At 39.1% G+C, this 17,655-nt stretch overlaps 1 protein-coding gene across 1 annotated transcript; it reads right to left on the bottom strand.

Annotated features, from left to right (window-relative positions):
• Positions 1-512: 512 nt before the first annotated feature.
• On the bottom strand, positions 513-16,219 carry CEP55 (centrosomal protein 55; the record flags this gene model as incomplete). The annotated part of the gene is made up of 8 exons (XM_082673021.1): positions 513-713; positions 2,086-2,211; positions 2,862-2,933; positions 4,795-5,108; positions 6,502-6,652; positions 11,102-11,170; positions 13,356-13,631; positions 16,037-16,219. 8 exons carry the CDS (start codon positions 16,217-16,219, stop codon positions 513-515), a joined length of 1,392 nt encoding a protein of 463 aa, XP_082529147.1.
• Between the last annotated feature and the right edge of the window lie 1,436 nt (positions 16,220-17,655).

The following is a 17,655-nucleotide window of genomic DNA, read 5'->3' as shown; positions in this document are numbered from 1 at the left end:
CATAGAAAGGGAAAAAAAAAATGAAAAAAGTATCACCATCTTTTCACAATGGACATGAAAATCAGAACCGTAGGCTTAATAAGTGCTTGGATTAAAAAATACTAACACAATAAGATCCCTCGTTAATTACTTCTGATTTTTAAAAATCCACGAAACATAAAATAGTTGCTTGTTGGTGTAACAAATTTGATGCACAAGCAACAACCTGAACTATCTTTTCTCCAGCAAGTACTTTAACAGTGCAAAATGTTAGTCATCTCAGCATTCAATACTCTGCACATTCTGTCACTAAAGCCTCAAGATGAACCACTGCAGGGAGGTATCACTGCCAAGGAAATGCAAATCAGGCAAAAAAAATAATAATAATACAACGATTCACTCCTATACCAGAGTCTGAAAAGTATATAGGCACTTTCTGATCTGAGGTGAAATAAGTAATTCAAAATGTCCATAAGCTAACGTAAAATACAGTACTGAATCTTTTGACACAAAAACAAAGAATAATTATATTGTTACTCAGAACAGTATTCAACATGGACGAGTAGATCTCGATGTTCGGTGGCTGGATACTGGATATTGCACTTGGGACATTCTACCAGGCTTTCATTTAGTGCAGCAGTAGGACTTTTTGGTGAGGCAACTTTTCCTCTGTTTTCAGTCTCTCCTTGCAAAGTGACTAATGGCTCTGTGAAGGCAAACTCTTGAAGCTGCTTCTGAAAAATAAATGTCAAACGAACACGGTTTGTATAGATGGCCTACCATCCAGTAACTGCTCCACAGGTACTCCAGTTGCTTCAGCCCTGTAGACAGATTTTCTTCTGAATCTCTCAAGGCGGTTATAAATCACCCAAATTACCCAGGAAGTTCTAGGGTTGGGTGTTTACATAGATAGGTTTTATTAAAATGCTTAGAGCCAAATGTAAAGGTGGGCGGGTGGACAGTGCTGACAAAGTTTGCTAGGTTTGTAAAAGAGGGGTAACTTCAATAATAAAGAACTACATGGAATTAAGAGCAGCAAAGAATTTTAGCAGGTCAAACAGGTTACACACAGAAATGACTAAGATGTTGTATAATTCCTTTGTGACTTCCCTATTTCATGATTTTTTCCCTGAGGAATTTAGAATAGTCAGTAAAGCTTAAAAATGAGTACTTTACAACATAATATGAAGATGATGGATGGTAGGAACACAAAGAAAAATACAGGAAAATTATGGATTCTTTTGTATACCTTTGGCTTCCTATACTTTGAAAAACAGTCATCAACAGGAATGAATTATACATTTCAATTTCAAATATTATAAATGGTCAATATCAATGACATAAATAGAGCCAAAAAGTTATTTTCTGTCTTTTATTCATAAAGAAATTACAAATGATTTTAACAACTGCTATTTTCTCTTTTGAAAACCGAGGAATTCTGTTCGTAACATTTCACCATCTGCAAATATTCTGCAGTACTAGGATGATATATGAAATGTGTGGGGACATAACACACACAGACCCTAACAGATTTGGTCCAAAGCTTATTAATAGGATGAAAATAGGTAGATCAAAAACCATTTCCTCATAGAAGCATGTTATTTAAAAGGTTAATGTTTAAAAAGATTATGTGTTCAGGGTAACCCCCAGAAAGTACTCAACTCAATATGCCTAAAAGAGAGTATTAACAGTAATAGTCCATTAGCCCTAAAACCAGCATTTTTTTCTTTCTTTCTTTTTAAATAGAAAAGAATAATTTCAATTCAGGATCTACAACTGCCCTGCCTTGCCCCCTGTATCCCCCAGGCCAGGCACTGTTTAGTGCCTTTAGAATCACAGAGCCCAGCGTGGGTGGGGAATGATCCCAGGCACCGGTAATGTTATCATTACCAAGAGGCCCATAATGTCCCTCTGTCTAGTCCTCTGAACCGATGCTCAAAGGGCAGTTGCTTCAAAAGAGGCAGGGGATTTTATCTGATTGATTTGAGAAACAGCCATTATTTAAGCTGTATCCTCCTACTTCAGGAAATGGTTTTACATGTAAATAGAAAGATGGCAGAAAGAGAAAGATGAAAACAAGTTTTAGTTTAACCATTCCGATCTCACCAAGGATTCCAACTGTGTTATTTGATTTCTTGCTTTTCGGAGCTCCTTAAGAATTACATGCAATTGATGCTGCATATTTTGACGGTCAAGTTTTTCATTTTCAAAGTCTACAGTACATGCCTGCATCTAGAAAAAATGCCCAAGACAAGACAATGACAGCTAGTATATACTGTCTAGTTTTCTTGACTGGATGCTTGCATTTTTTTTTTATTAGCACAAGAAGCAAACATGTATTGTACCATTAGAGCAAGAATTCCTCTGAACACACTGAGATGTTGATAAATGAAAAAGCTTTGTCCAAGGAGCAAAACCAAAGCTTGAGGTATAAGTGAGTGGTTAGAATCTGTCCTCCCCATCCTCCTTTTTGTGGGGAAGGGAAAGAGATGGCTGTTCCCTGGTTTGGAATATACTAAAAATCTCTGGTGTCTATTCTGAGAATAACTGGTGTCTCTTTGAGTTCTACTTGAAGTTATCAAGCAGCCCTATTAGGGACATCCGGTCAGACTAGCAGCCATTTAGGGAAGAATAAAATTTGCGAAGACAAACATCTACCTGTCAAGAAAATTGCCATGTCACCGTAGAGAATCTGGTTTAGCCTAAAGATAGTAATGGGAACATATGGCTGGCACAGATAGTCACTTTAAATATTTTGTTAAAGTTTTTAAAAAACATTTTCTACAACTTTCAACTGTTTCTTCACAGAATAGTGTAAACATGAGGAAAAATTCCATTTTCTAAAGGGTTAAATTGAATTTAGAAGCAACCCCAATGAATACCTGTTGTTCCAACAGAGCTACCCTTTTCTGTTCCTCTTTCTGCTTCCACAGAGTCGTGTAAAGAAACTGGACCTGTAGGATGTAAATAGAACCAACACTGTCACATTGACATTTTATGGTTTGACCTTGACCTGGGATGCATGACAGGCTCACATTTCTAAACAGGGCAACACCTGCTCTTCTGGGTGAGTCCTTCCAGCTGTGGTTGGGCAACCTATCTATATAAGCAGCTGAGCAGTACTGCCCAGGCCAAGAGTTCCCTGAGGCACAGACTGAACGTTGATTAAAAAAAAAAAAAGCACTAAACCGGGGCTTCCCCGCTGGCACAGTGGTTGGGGGTCCGCCTGCCGATGCAGGGGACGCGGGATCGTGCCCCGGCCTGGGAGGATCCCACAAGCCGCGGAGCGGCTGGGCCCGTGAGCCATGGCCGTGGAGCCTGCGCGTCCAGAGCCTGTGCTCCACAACGGGAGAGGCCACAACAGTGAGAGGCCCGCGTACAGCAAAAAAAATAAAAAATAAAAGCACTAAACCGCAGTGGACACACCCACTTTCCTTTAGGTCCTGACATCCACTAATATTTCTGAGTAGGATAACAAAGCTGGAAGAGCCTGGCCACCTCAGCCAGAGTAGGAGCAAACTTCTCAGTCACTTCTGCATAATCTTTCATAAATATCACTGCTTGCACCTGCAGGCAGAAGTAAGGGTGGTAAAGACTAAGAAGGCAAATGTTACAGACTATTTTTTTCCCTCTCTCTCAACTTTTGGAGGATTTTAAAAATTACTATTCTTTTTTTTTTCTTAAATTAATTTATTTAATTTTTGATTGCGTTGGGTCTTCATTGCTGCACGTGGGCTTTTTCTAATTGCGGTGAGCGGGGGCTGCTCTTCATTGTGGTGTGCAGGCTTCTCATTGCAGTGGCTTCTCTTATTGCAGAGCACAGGCTCTAGGCACACGGGCTTCAGTAGTTGTGGCTCACAAGCTCAGCTGCTCCACGGCATGTGGGATCTTCCCAGACCAGGGCTTGAACCTGTGTCCCCTGCATTGGCAGACGGATTCTTAACCACTGTGCCACCATGGAAGTCCCCCAAATTACTATTCTAATAGTAGCAATAACTAACATTTACCTAGCCCTTTAATTTACAAAGCACTTTTACATTCTCTCAGTTGACCTTCATAAAAGTCCTCTGAGGCGAGAAGAAGTTGTTAGATTTACTATTATTAATTTGACACAAATAACCTGCAAGTCAGAGAAGTTAGCTGATTTTCCTGAGGCCACACAATTAGAGACCTGGTATGGACCTCAAATTATGTTTTTTCCATTATTTCATGCTGCCAGGCAAAATTTAAATTAATGAGTTTCTGTTGAAGTAGTATTCAATTCTAATAATCCTCAGTAATGCCAACATTACTGAGACGGACATCCTGGATCCGGCTGTGAGCATAGTGAGAACATGGAGGGCATCTGGTAATTAACTTGAGCCAGTGTCATCACAATCTCAGTGCCAGCCTAGCAATCAGCCTTGATCCCCCCTTAACTTCCCCTCTTTCAGCTTCTCACACATACCTAACTCCTCCTCACTCAGCTTTTGTGTCTGTGATTTCCTCCCACTAGGAGGGAATTCCCACAGTCACCCACCTCGCCGGTTCCTTCTCACCATCAGCTTTGTCCAAATACCATCTCCTCAGCGACGCTTCCGCTGGCCCCCGATTTCTCTTGGTCATATTACCCTGTTTTATTTTCTTTAGTTTACTTGTTTATTTAGGTACTTGTTTATGGTCTGTCTCCCTTCTAAGTATGAACTCCTAGGAGGGGGCAGGAACTTGCATTGCTCCTTGCTGGTTCCCAAGTAGTTAAAATAGTCCCTGACACTTAGTAAGTACCATGAGAATTCTGAATTATAAACTGTGGAAAACCTTGCTAGTTAGACTCACCTGAGATAAGAGCTCTTCAGATCTCTTCTTCTCTTCTTCAAGTTTTTCCCTGGCAAGATCATTCTCTTCCTTGAGCCTTTGTATTTTCTCTGTTTTATGCCTATCGTATTCCAGATGTTGTACATCTGCCTTTCTTTGTGAACACAACAGCTGATTTAAATCTTGCACTTCTTTTTGGGTTTCTTCATATTTTCTTCTAAATTCACTAAGTTCAAAATTCAACTGAGTTATTGTTTGTCGTTCTACCTCAAGATCGTTTTTTGCATTTGCCAAGAGATGGTTGTAATATTTTTGCTTTTCTTCTTGAAGACAACCTAGGACAAACACATCAGGGCACAACTCACTTTATAAAAGAGAGAATTTTCCTGAAGAAATAAATGTAAATATGTTTCTATAAACAAGATCACATTTATTTCCTCACCTTCAAAAACGAAGAGTCAAGAGAGAGGGAACATGGCTGATATTTGACAGAACAAGAAACAGAAGTTCAGGTATACTACTTGAAGTCACAAAATGAATAAATAGAAGAACTAGAAACAGTAATATAATTATTCTGAGGGAGGGAAAGTCACTAATGTCTAAAGAAAACAAATCAACATATAGGGCCATTAAGTCATTATTTATAGATATGGCGGTAATTACCAAAACCAAAACCAGAAATGTTTAAAAGCAGCTGCCCTGATGGGAGGAAGAAATAGGCATTAGGATGGGATGGGAAAGGTAGAACAGGGTCTTCTGTACTATTATTAAATTATTTTAACAAGTGTTTATATTGCTTTGATAAAACACAGAGAGAGAGCGAGGGAGAGAGAAAAGGAAAACTATATTACCCGAGAAAAAGACTAGACTTCACCCATAATTAAAATCCTTTTATGTGTAGTAAACTTATAAAGGCATTACAGTAGTAACTTTGTCCCCTTAGGAATAAAAAGCTTTAAATTATCTCTAGAGACATTCCTTTTATACTTTTTTAGCATTAGTTTCATTTTAAATATTCACATGTGAAGCTCTAAGATTATGAGCCTTGCTGGCCTTTCATTAGCTTTCTCTTTCTATAATTCAAGGCTCCAGTCCCACTAAGGCTGTCAGTCATTCTAAATGAGTGCTTTGCACAGGGGTTTTTCTTTTCCTGGCTCATCACCTGGAACTGCTGAATCTATTTGTGAAATGAGAATAATGATCCTTCCTGCCCCACCTCTTAGGCTTCTTGCGAAACACAATGGAGATCAGTGTCAGAGAAGCTGCAGACCACTTGGCAAAAAAGACAGCATCAATCAGAAGAAACTTCACCTCAATTCTAGGGTGAGATTCAAATGATTGAAGAATAATGTATAAAAATGTAATCTTTCTCCTGGGATTGATATGAATAACTGCTTAAGGGAAGCTGAGTAAAAAGATAAGGTCAGCACTGGGGGAAATAAAGTTGGAGAAGGGCTTTGAAGGAGGGGAAGGATATGTAAGGTGGAGAAAACTTAATGTGCCTTCAGGGCTGCAAGATCCCTTTACCCTGTGACTTATGCCCTTTGGTGTCAGAAAACAATGGGAAATGAAACAGACTGGCTAAAATGGTATTTCTTACTTCAGGGCTTGCAGACCTGCTCTTACTTTACTTTATAACACATGTCTATAAGAATCTAAATTTGATGAATCTCTCCTTTTGAAAAATATCAGGCAGGACAACCCTAAAGAACATTTTTATACCAGTACCTTCTGATTCAGCCTTTTTTGTCTCCTGTGGGAATGCATGAACAGCTGTTTCCAATTTCTGTTCCAACTCAAAGATCTTCGCTAAAAGTCCTTTTACGTAGACCTCTCGCTGCTCATCATACACAAGCCATTGCTGATTTTTCTCCAGAGCCTCAAAGTGAAAATGAAAGCAAATCAATAATAAAAACTCAAACTCTTAAAATGGACAAGGGAGCCCAAGGGATGCAGTCTTTTCCAGCACACAAAAACTCTACAGCTCACATCATAGAATGATTCTAGGCAACCACTGTAAAGCTCCTGACACAGAGACACATTCTAAGGCCACACACCTTTGGAATACCTAATAACATGGCAAAGTCACATCTACATGGGGTTAAGTTCATTTGTCTGCTATTTCCTATACACAATTTGCTTTGTGTCTGTGTCCATGTCATTCTCTGTAAACAGAATGTCTTTGTGGTAGAGGTGGAGATGCACTGCTCAGATACTCTTTTAAGAAAGAGCTGTTTCAAAAAAAAAAAAAAAAAAGAAAGAGCTGTTTCTTGGGGCTTCCCTTTGGCGCAGTGGTTAAGAATCTGCCTGCCAATGCAGGGGACATGGGTTCAAGCCCTGGTCCAGGAAGATCCCACATGCTGCAGAGCAACTAAGCCCGTGAGCCACAACTACTGAGCCCACGTGCCTAGAGTTCATGTTCTGCAACAAGAGAAGCCACCGCAATGAGAAGCCCGGGCACTGCAACAAAGAGTAGGTCCCCCTCGCCACAAGTAGAGAAAGCCCGCGTGCAGCAACAAAGACCCAACACAGCCAAAAATAAATTAATTAAATAAATAAATTTTTTAAAAAAGAAAATGAGCTGTTTCCACCCAACACAGGGCTCTGCCTGGGAGCTCTCCACAGGGTGGACAGAGGCTCTGTCAGGTTTGCATCCTGGCCTGACGGTGCCCCTGTCCAGTCCTGCTGCCTTCCTTTTCCTCTCAGATGCCTTCCTTTTCCTCTCAGATGTCGCTCCCCAATAAACTGTTTGCACTGCTAACTCCATCTCAAACTTAAATACCACCCTCTCTCCTTATCACTAATTTTCATCTTTTACATCTTTTAGAGCTCAAAAATTCCAAATTGGGATCATTCATCTGGTTTGTATAGGGGCTTATGAACTCAGTTGTTATATATACATATGTCTACATATTTTAAAAAATTATTTTACCAACCATCTTCAGCTTTTTTCTGTGTTTGCTGTTTCTCTCAAATAGATAGTAAGCTCCTTGAAGTGGCAGACCATGCTTTTCCACGAGGATTTACAGCTTTTGCATACAATGTGTAGTCAAGAAATTATTTGAATGATGGGATAATATTAATAAAATAAGCAGTGTCTGTTTAAGTTAGCTGGTAAGAGGGAAAGTGATTCACTTTACTGTTACTGCTAATATTAGTTTTTCATTTCAGTTACATCTTTCCTGCAAGAAACTAGATGATGCCTTACCAGCCACCTAGCACAAGCTGGAAAATTTTATAAAATCACATCTACATTTTCTGTGGATCATACCACCTGATCTGTGGCAAGACATTAGCAAAATATTCACATAAGAAGCTACATTAAGGGCTTCCCTGGTGGTGCAGTGGTTAAGAATCCGCCTGCCAATGCAGGGGACACGGGTTTGAGCCCTGGTCTGGGAAGATTCCACATGCCGTGGAGCAACTAAGCCCATGTGCCACAACTACTGAGCCTGCGCTCTAGAGCCCTCGAACCACAATTACTGAGCCCGCGTGACACAACTACTGAAGCCCATGCGCCTAGAGCCCGTGCTCCACAGCAGGAGAAGCCACCGCAGTGAGAAACCGCGCACCACATCAGAGTAGCCCCCACTCTCCACAACTAGAGAAAAGCCCATGCGTAACAACGAGGACCCAATGCAGCCAAATTAAAAAAAAAAAAATTATAACTGTGTGTGTGTGTATGGGGGTGGGGATTGAAAGAGAAAGTATTAAATGGGGTAAAATGTTAACAATAGTTCAATTTTTTTAAAAATTGATTTTATATATTTATTTTTGCCTACGTTGGGTCTATGTTGCTGCGCACGGGCTTTCTCCAGTTGCGGCGAGCAGGGGCTACTCTTCACTGCAGTGTGCGGGCCTCTCATTGCAGTGCCTTCTCTTGTTGCCGAGCACGGGCTCTAGGCTCGTGGGCTTCAGTAGTTGCCGCACATAGGCTCAGCAGTTGTGGCTCGTGGGCTCCAGAGAGCAGGCTCAGTACCTGTGGTGCACGGGCTTAGCTGCTCCACGGCATGTGGGATCTTCCCAGACCAGGGAATGAACCCGTGTCCCCTGCATTAGCAGGCAGATTCTTAACCACTTCGCCACCAGGGGAGTCCCTAAAATAGTTCAATTTTGGTAAAGAGTATGTGGGGTTCTATGTACCATTTTCCATTCTTGTAACTTTTCTGTAAATTTGAATTTTTTCGAAATAAAAAATTTAAAATAATTGTTATTTATCTTCCATAATTCTATGTTTAAAAATCAGATTTTCCGGGCTTCCCTGGTGGCGCAGTGGTTGAGAGTCCGCCTGCCGATGCAGGGGACATGGGTTCGTGCCCCGGTCCGGGAAGATCCCACATGCCGCGGAGCAGCTGGGCCCATGAGCCATGGCCGCTGATCCTGCGCGTCTGGAGCCTGTGCTCCACAACAAGAGAGGCCACGACAGTGAAAGGCCCGCGCACCGCGATGAAGAGTGGACCCCACTCGCCGCAACTAGAGAAAGCCCTCGAACAGAAACGAAGACTCAATGCAGCCAAAAATAAATAAATAAAGAAGCTTTCATTAAAAAAAAAAGCAAAAAAAATCAGATTTTCCTTTTTTTTTTGGCCTCACTGCACAGCTTTTGGGATCTTAGCTCTCCAACCAGGGATTGAACCTGTGTCCCCTGCAGTGGAAGCTGACAGTCCTAACCACTGGACCACCAGGGAATTCCCTAAAAATCAGATTTTTAAAATCAAGAGCAAGAAATGCCTATTAAAACTGACTTTTAGCTATTCGGTGTCAAAGTTACTGACACTGGAGAATGTTTACAGCATTAACTCCGTGTAATTATTTCAAAATATCAGCCAGACCTAAATGGTAGATGAGGAATGATACAGCTTGGCCTTAAGATTATTTTAGCATAACAAATACTGATTCTTAAAATAGGTGAGCAAACTTCTAAAGGAAGTTTTATGGGAGCTTTGCAGAGGGTGTAGGATTAACATTGCTGAGCTCCCCAAAGCCAATATTGTGACACTGCAGACTCTGAAGAGTGAGATTTCTCTCTCCCTGCTCCTAAACCCTCCAACTATAATTCTCCTCCTGCTCTAAAAGATCTGCTGAGACTCCAAAGGGGTAACCAGAGCTAAACCACCTCTTGCTCCCCACATGTAATTTAATGGTTCTTAAAGGGTGGTCTTCAGACCACTAACAGTAGCAGCAGCACCTGAAGCTTACTGGAAATGGAGAATCTCAGGTTCTACCCCAGACCAATCGTCATTACATAAAAATAACTTTAGTTGCTCTTTGAAGCAGTTAGCACTGAGAAGCCTAAAAATTACCCGAGTTTAAGAAAATAGCATCTATTTTCAGGTACTTTGCTAAACGAGACACTAGTGAAATTCAAGAAACTTCACAAGATTCCCTTTAGTCATTCTTTCCAATTTTGTAGATGCTGGGGATAGTATATGACATACAAAAAACTTATTTTGATAGTATTTTAAGAATTATGTTTCTTCTGTATTTCTGTTACCTCTAGGTAAATTACTTTGATAAGGGTATGTGGTACCCAGTTATATAGACACTCAACAGATTTAAATTCTTCTTTTGAAGATTAAATAGACCTCAAGGTACACCTGCTAGATAAGATAAAACAGGAATCTTAAGAGCATACCTAGATCAGGGTAGACATGCTAGTAATATTTCTGGAATCACAATATCTACCTACTGACCCAATAATTAAATCAAGAATTTCATACTTTGCATATCTAATCTTAAAACTTGAAAAAGTACAATGTGAATAGTAGTCCTGTGTCCCCAATTTATTTAATTTCCAATGAAACTCACCAATCCATTTAAGACATGTTTGTAATACAGCTTTACCATATATCTAAAATAACCTCATATCAAATTCTAGGAAAAAGAAACATTGAATACACAAAGAATGTGTTTCCTTTTCAAACTATGAAAGCAAACCCTGGTTCCAAGGGAATAATTTCAAACTAAAGAGTACATCTTGCATGGATAAACAAAAAGAAAAAAAAACTACAAGTTAAATTACATTATAATAATAAAATAGTTGAGCAAATTAGATTTAGGTGAAGAAGGGATACTGTTGAGGTATTTGGTAAAAATGGGTGATTTCTAGGGCTTTCTATCCTAAAGAGTCCATACTTAGAGGAACTGGCCCTCTTGAATGCCTGGAAAGAGACTTAAAGGTAGTAGTAACCTAGAGAGATGATCTCAAACCATTCATTTCTCCATTTCCTCAAAAGATTTTTTTCAAACCACAGCATTACTGCTGTCAATTTCCATGAAATTTGATAATAAATGAAGTCATAACTTAGTAAAAGAAAAATGAACTTACATCTTTCAGCTGTATTTCCATTTCATGAATATTACTCATTGATGAATTGAAGCAACTTGTAGCCACAGTCTACAAGTAAATCAATATTAGTTAACATCATAAATTTAACAACAGAAGTTTCCTTATTATATTTAGTTTCATAATAATACAGTATACTTCACAGGGGCATCCCAAAATCCAGATCTGGTATATGCCAGCTGATGGGTAGCAGAGCAGAATTTAGATGTCCTGGAAGCTTTCTAAGCAGATTGGAAACCCTGAGATTTCATACCTAATTTGACCTCTGAGGTCACCTGGACCCCAGTATAGCCCTCAATGCATATGAACAGCCCACTGATTTTCACCAGAAGGAGACAAAACAGCTGGGCTATTTAGATGAAATCTGGAAAATATTAAATTGGCAAATAAAAGACGAAAGTTGTTTTCTAGAACTATATTTGTATTAGCAATAGTATTAATTAGTATTCATTCATATAGAACTCAAAACATAATTTGTCCCCTCTTTTTTCTTCATTTTCTCATAGAGAAAAAAAAGAGGGGAAGTAGGTGGTAAGGTAGCCAGGCTAGTCAACAAAACTCATAAAAAGCTGTATGTCAGTCTTTTAACAGCTATAAGGAAAGAGATGTATGTGAAGGATGGCAAAGAAGCTCAAAATATTTTTTTCTCCAAAGATGCTCTAGCCACCCTAGTATGTAGCCCTTTCTCCCTCTCAATTTAGTCCTTTAGGTAGAAACTATGATAGAGATAGTTCATCAAATCCCTTTCCTTTCTCCCTGGGCACATTGTGGACTACATTTCCCAGACTTCCCTGTGGTTAGTGAGGTCATGAGACTGAATTCTGTCCAATGGAACGTAAGCAAAAGTGAGATATGCCATTCCCAGGCCTAGACCTTACCGGCTCCCCCAATTCTCCACATGCTGTCTAGCCCACAGCTGTGTATAGCGGATCTGGTGGAGGACTGCACCCTGAGGGATGGGGGAGCCACTAGAAGGAAGGAACGTGGATCTCTGAATGCCTATGTGGAGCAAAGCCTCCTCCACTCCAACCTGCACTAGGCTGTGACATGAGGGAAAAATAATCATTTTTCATATAAGACTCTGAGATTTGGAGGTCGGTTGTTAGGCAATTAGACATGCTGACTAATACAGAAATGAGTAGTGGGTATTCAACAATTATTATAAGAATACATTTTTTAAATTATCATTTCTGCCAAGATTTACATTTCCACCTTCAAAAGAAACTAATTCTTGAGCTTTAAGTAAAGGTTTAGTCAACCACGTAGGACCTGACTATAATGTTTCATGAGTTTCAGTTCTATGGAAATTCTCTAGAAAAGCTTAACCTCTTTGAACTCATCTGTAGAAATACTCAATTGCCCATCTATGAGAGTACACATAAATTATAGGTGCTCTAAAGAGGAGATAAAGTAGAAAGACCCTTAACATCGTTGACATATTGTATCTGAAAGCCATAGATTTTCTTCTGTAGGTGGTATTAATAGTTGTAGTATTAGTATTATTCAAATGTCCAAATTTCGAAAAGAATCAAAGGTCTGATCAATAAGAAACCATTTATTTAGCACTTACTACATGCCAGGCACTCTGCTAGGCTATTTATATATATTGTAACATTTAATCTCCAGTATTCTTACCCTGATTTTACTGATGTGGAAATTGAGGTTTAGGAGAGGGGTCTGGTGAATTCTAGCATTGTCTCCAAGGCTAGAGAGGTTAAGGAATTTGTTCAGAGTCACACAGCTAGCAAGTGGAAGAACAAAGATCTGAACTCGGATCTGCCTACCCACAAATCCTTGCTCTTTTTGCTACACTAGTGATGCTAAAACAAAAGAGAGGGAGAAAAAGCATGTACAGTTAGGAAAAAAGCATACTTGATATTTTAACTGGGTATCTCAAATAAGAAAAACAACCAAAAAATGAAGCCTATTGTTTTCACAATACAAACTATATAAAAAAGAACTCAACAAAATCTTCCCGGCTGTTGTAGATACACAGTGGATTCTGTATTCTGAATAATCCCTTGCATAAAACAATGGTGTGGGGAGTGGAGGGAGCCATATTACCTATTTTTGCTTATGGAGAAGTACCAGGCTATAAAAAAAAAAGGAACCTGTTTGTTAGTATACTATACTGTCTCACCATTTGCCAAGCATGTTTTAACAAACTCATTCTCCATAAGAATTACAAACTGTATCAGAAAAGATTTTAAAAATCTGGGTTTAAAGAAATTAGTACCTGTGATAAACGAAGTGTATCAGCTTTGCCTTCAAATTCAGCAAGTCTTGCAGTTGTAGCAGACAAGTGTTTTTTTAATATATCTGTCTCTTCAGACAAGGATTTCAACAGCTGTTCCCTCCTTTCACCTTCCTTTGTTTTCTCTTCCAGCTGTTCAAGCAATGCAGTAGTGCTGTGTTTGGCTTTCAGCTCGTCTCTGAGTTGCTGTATTTCTTTGTCCTTCTCTGTGAGGCGATAAGCATTCTTCTCTCTCTCAGCTTCAAGGACTCGAATTTTCTAGATATAAACCAAGAAGAATCTTAGAAAAAGGCCAGGTCAAACACAAAAATAAACAGTACATTACAACAAGCATTTGTGAAGTGTTTATTATATATCAAGTCAGCATTATACCAGATACAGGGCAAAAAAGAAGATGACGCCTGGGAGGGGAGTCTGGGAGAGAATGGATACATGTATATGCATGGCTGAGTCACTTTGCTGTGCACCTGAAACTATCACAGCATTGTTAATCAGCTATACTCCAATATAAAATAAAAAGTTAAAAAAAAAAAAGATGAAGGCAAGGTCTTACGCTCAGAGAAATCAGAGAGGTAAGCCAATATATTAATGCAATATGGTAAGTGCTGTGGTTAAGATATATAGAAAATGAATGGGACATGGACACAGAAAGGAAAGATCAACTCTGTCAACAGTGGTTAGAGAAAGCTGAAGAAAAGCTGGCTCTCACCTGAGTATCTGCTAGTCATTCCCCCACCATGCCAGATCTAATAATCTTAAAGGCTAAAAGTGAGTCACACAAAGAGATACATGCTCACTGATGAACTTGAAGCAACAGAATTTAAAAATAACAAAATGTTCTACCCGGATAAAAGTGCATTCATAAACTTGCTTTTTGTTAATAAATGATTTGGTGTCAAATCTAGAAGGTGATCTTCAAAGGAGTGTTCAACATTTTCAAGGATTTGAAAGATAAAGAAGACGTGTTTGTTAAACTCCTGCTGGCATAAGGGAGAACGCATCAATAGAGAGATGATAGAAAAAGTTAGCAGAGTGGCTTTACATGCTAACAAAGGAAAAACAACATAAAACTAAAAACTTGCATTTGAGGGTGGGGGAGAGAAGCAGTTGTTCAAATAAAGATGGAGAAATTGGGCTTCCCTGGTGGCGCAGTGGTTGAGAGTCCGCCTGCCGATGCAGGGGACACAGGTTCGTGCACCGGTCCGGGAAGATCCCACATGCTGCGGAGCGGCTGGGCCCGTGAGCCATGGCCGCTGAGCCTGCGCGTCCAGAGCCTGTGCTCCACAACGGGAGAGGCCACAACAGAGAGAGGCCCGCGTACGGCAAAAAAAAAAAAAAAAAAAAATGGGGAAATTGAGTGGGACAGTTGTATGAAAACGATGAGGGAATTTTCAGTTGCCTACAAGCTTAAGACAAGACAGTAGTATGATACAGTTACCAAAAATTCAATTCAATTTTTTTTTTTTTGATGGTACGCGGGCCTCTCACTGTTGTGGCCTCTCCCGTTGCGGAGCACAGGCTCCGGACGCGCAGGCTCAGAGGCCATGGCTCACGGGCCCAGCCGCTCCGCGGCATTTGAGATCTTCCCGCACCAGGGCACGAACCCGTGTCCCCTGCATTGGCAGCCGGTCTCTCAACCACTGCGCTACCAGGGAAGCCTAAACCGAATTCAATTTTAAGCTTTCATAGAGTATATCATCCAGATTACGGGAAATAATAGTACTGCTTCAACCTGTGTTTGCCGCTGTATGCAATACTAGGTACATAATTCAAGAGGGACATGAACACACCACAGAGTGTTCAGGAAAGTGACCAGGAGGAGAAAAAGCCAGTAAAGCTGAAGAATATGGGGCTGGTCTACAGAAAAGTAAGAGGAAGCAAGATTTCCTTGGATATCTGAAAAATTGTCAATTGGATAAAAAAAAAAATAGACTTGTTCTGTGTAGCTTTAATTGACATAACTAGAACAAACGGGTAGAAGTTACAGGAAGTTAATTTCAATTGATTATAAAGGGGTTTTGATAGCCAGTGCTCGTCAGAAGTGGAATGAACTGGAAAGAGGTCTCCCAGGAAAGCTATTAGATTCCTTCACCAGATTACAAAATAATCTTTATGTCTAAGAATTGGTGATATGTGTTAAAATATGTTAACACATATTATGTATTAAAAAATAATAATAAATATGTGTTAAAAAGTAATAAATCAGTTGGTTTTACGATGTGCCTATAAAGTAAAATTTAAAGAAATCCAATGATATTATTTAGTACAGATCATTTATTTTCTATGAACAATAAAAGTACTTTTGCAAAATAAATTACAATCAAGTTAACGATTAAATTTTAAATCCTTCCAGTTCTAGCAAATTCCTAACTGCTTTACAGACCATATCATACCAAATTGTAAATGAGGGATATATAGTTTAACAGAACACAAAATGCTAATATCTGTAATGATTTTACCTTAAAAAAGACTGTAAACAAAGATTACTTGTAAAGCAGCCAATATACATGATTAAATGGGTTTTTAAGCATTCACATTAAAAACTAAATCCCAAAGTTGACATTAGATTTGTTTTTTACATTTAGTGAACATAAAAACTACATTATATCATTATACTTTCTCATCTACTACAGCAAAGCTTACTACAGTTTAAAGGATCTTACCTCCAAAAGTCTGTGTCTGTCTTTATCATTCAGCTTTCCTTTTCCGCTTGCCATTTCATCCACCGATGTTTTTAAGGCTGCAATTTCTCCCCTAAATTTTTCTAATGCAGCTTCTGATTTGGAGTTACTAGGCTTTGGTCCCCATTTACTTTTAATTAAATCTTTGGGACTTCTGGAAGACATCTCTGAAAATGTCTGTAAAAATAAAAATACAGTAATAAGTCTGAGTTTACAAGGTCAAATCTCAGGTTTGAAAAGGTCTAATAACTAATTTGCTAAACAGAAGAACCTTTCTATCTAAATAGAAGTGATATAGCCAAACCAGTAGGGTATGGAACAGGGACTGGGGAAGGCTTCTAGCATGCTAGTAACACTATATATTTTTAAAGTCTGGGTGGTAGATACATGGGGAGTATTCAATATGTCAACTTGTACTCTTGTGTTTGTGCAGGATTCTGTATGTGTGTCATACTTCAGTAGAAAAATTTCATTTAAAAAAAATGGAGGGATAACCAATGATTAAACCATTAAATGAAGTCTGAAAGAAGTAGATCACAATCAAAGACAAATTTTACCCAAGAATAAAAAGCTAATGATAAATAATGTAATTCTGAATATCTGGACATTGAAACGTCATTACCTGACATAATGGTGCGTACTCTGTTTTATAAGCTAAGCCTAGTTCAGATCTATCTTTTTTTTTTTTCAGATCTATCTTAATAATAATGGTCAGCTGAGAGAGCACAGTGGGCAGAAGTGAGAAGAAACCAATATGAGGCATTTATAGGAAAAAGAGACAATATTCACAGAATTCAGGAATGACAGGAATTAAGAATAACGCGTAAGGAGAAGTTTAGCGTATTTGCTAATAGTATTAGATGACATTTAAGAAGCAAGGGTATAATATAAACTCTAGGAGCAAAATACATAGCAAAAATTACTGTGTATATAATAAAAGTAGTTTTAATTAGGGAGGTTAAAAAGCATTTTTCCACCTATGGATCCCAAGATAAAATAATGGTAATGTGACTAGGGAATCCAGGGGAATATGATACTATTCATGCATTCAAAAATATTGGAGAATTTAATTTACCAGACAGCATATTAGGTGCTGGGTATACACCGGCAAAAAAAAGAAAAAAGAAAGAAAGAAATGAAAGAGAGACATGTCCCTTACATAACGGAACTTTCGATCTAGCAGACGCGGCAGGCAGTAACAAGGAAACAAATATAGATTCTCAAGTTGTAAAATAAATGTTATCCAGGAAATGAAAAGTACAATGATACCAGTAACAGTTGAGGAGACCTACTTAGACACCTCGGTGGAGAAGGTTTTTCTACGGAAGGGACCTTAAGGGTCATCCTGTGTGGACTCAGAGAGCCTGAAAATACCAGAAGTGGGTAAACTGAGTTGAAGAGACCATCTATCACAAGGATAGCCCTGGAGTTTTGTCCATTCTAAGGTGCAAGACTAAGATAACCAGCAAAGGGCACGACGCCTCTATTACAGACCACGTCGTCTGCAAGTGGAGGCAAATCTTACGAAAACCCTCACAGAAGATCTCACGTGGGAAGACAGGCAAAGAAAAACTGCAAAAACGGGCACCTTTTTTCTCACC

This window comes from Grampus griseus (genome assembly GCF_964374135.1).
Source record: "Grampus griseus genome assembly, chromosome: 16".
NCBI lineage: Eukaryota > Metazoa > Chordata > Mammalia > Artiodactyla > Delphinidae > Grampus > Grampus griseus.
The sequence above is the reverse complement of the archived record's forward strand: the minus strand, read 5'-3'. Positions and strand labels throughout refer to the sequence as shown.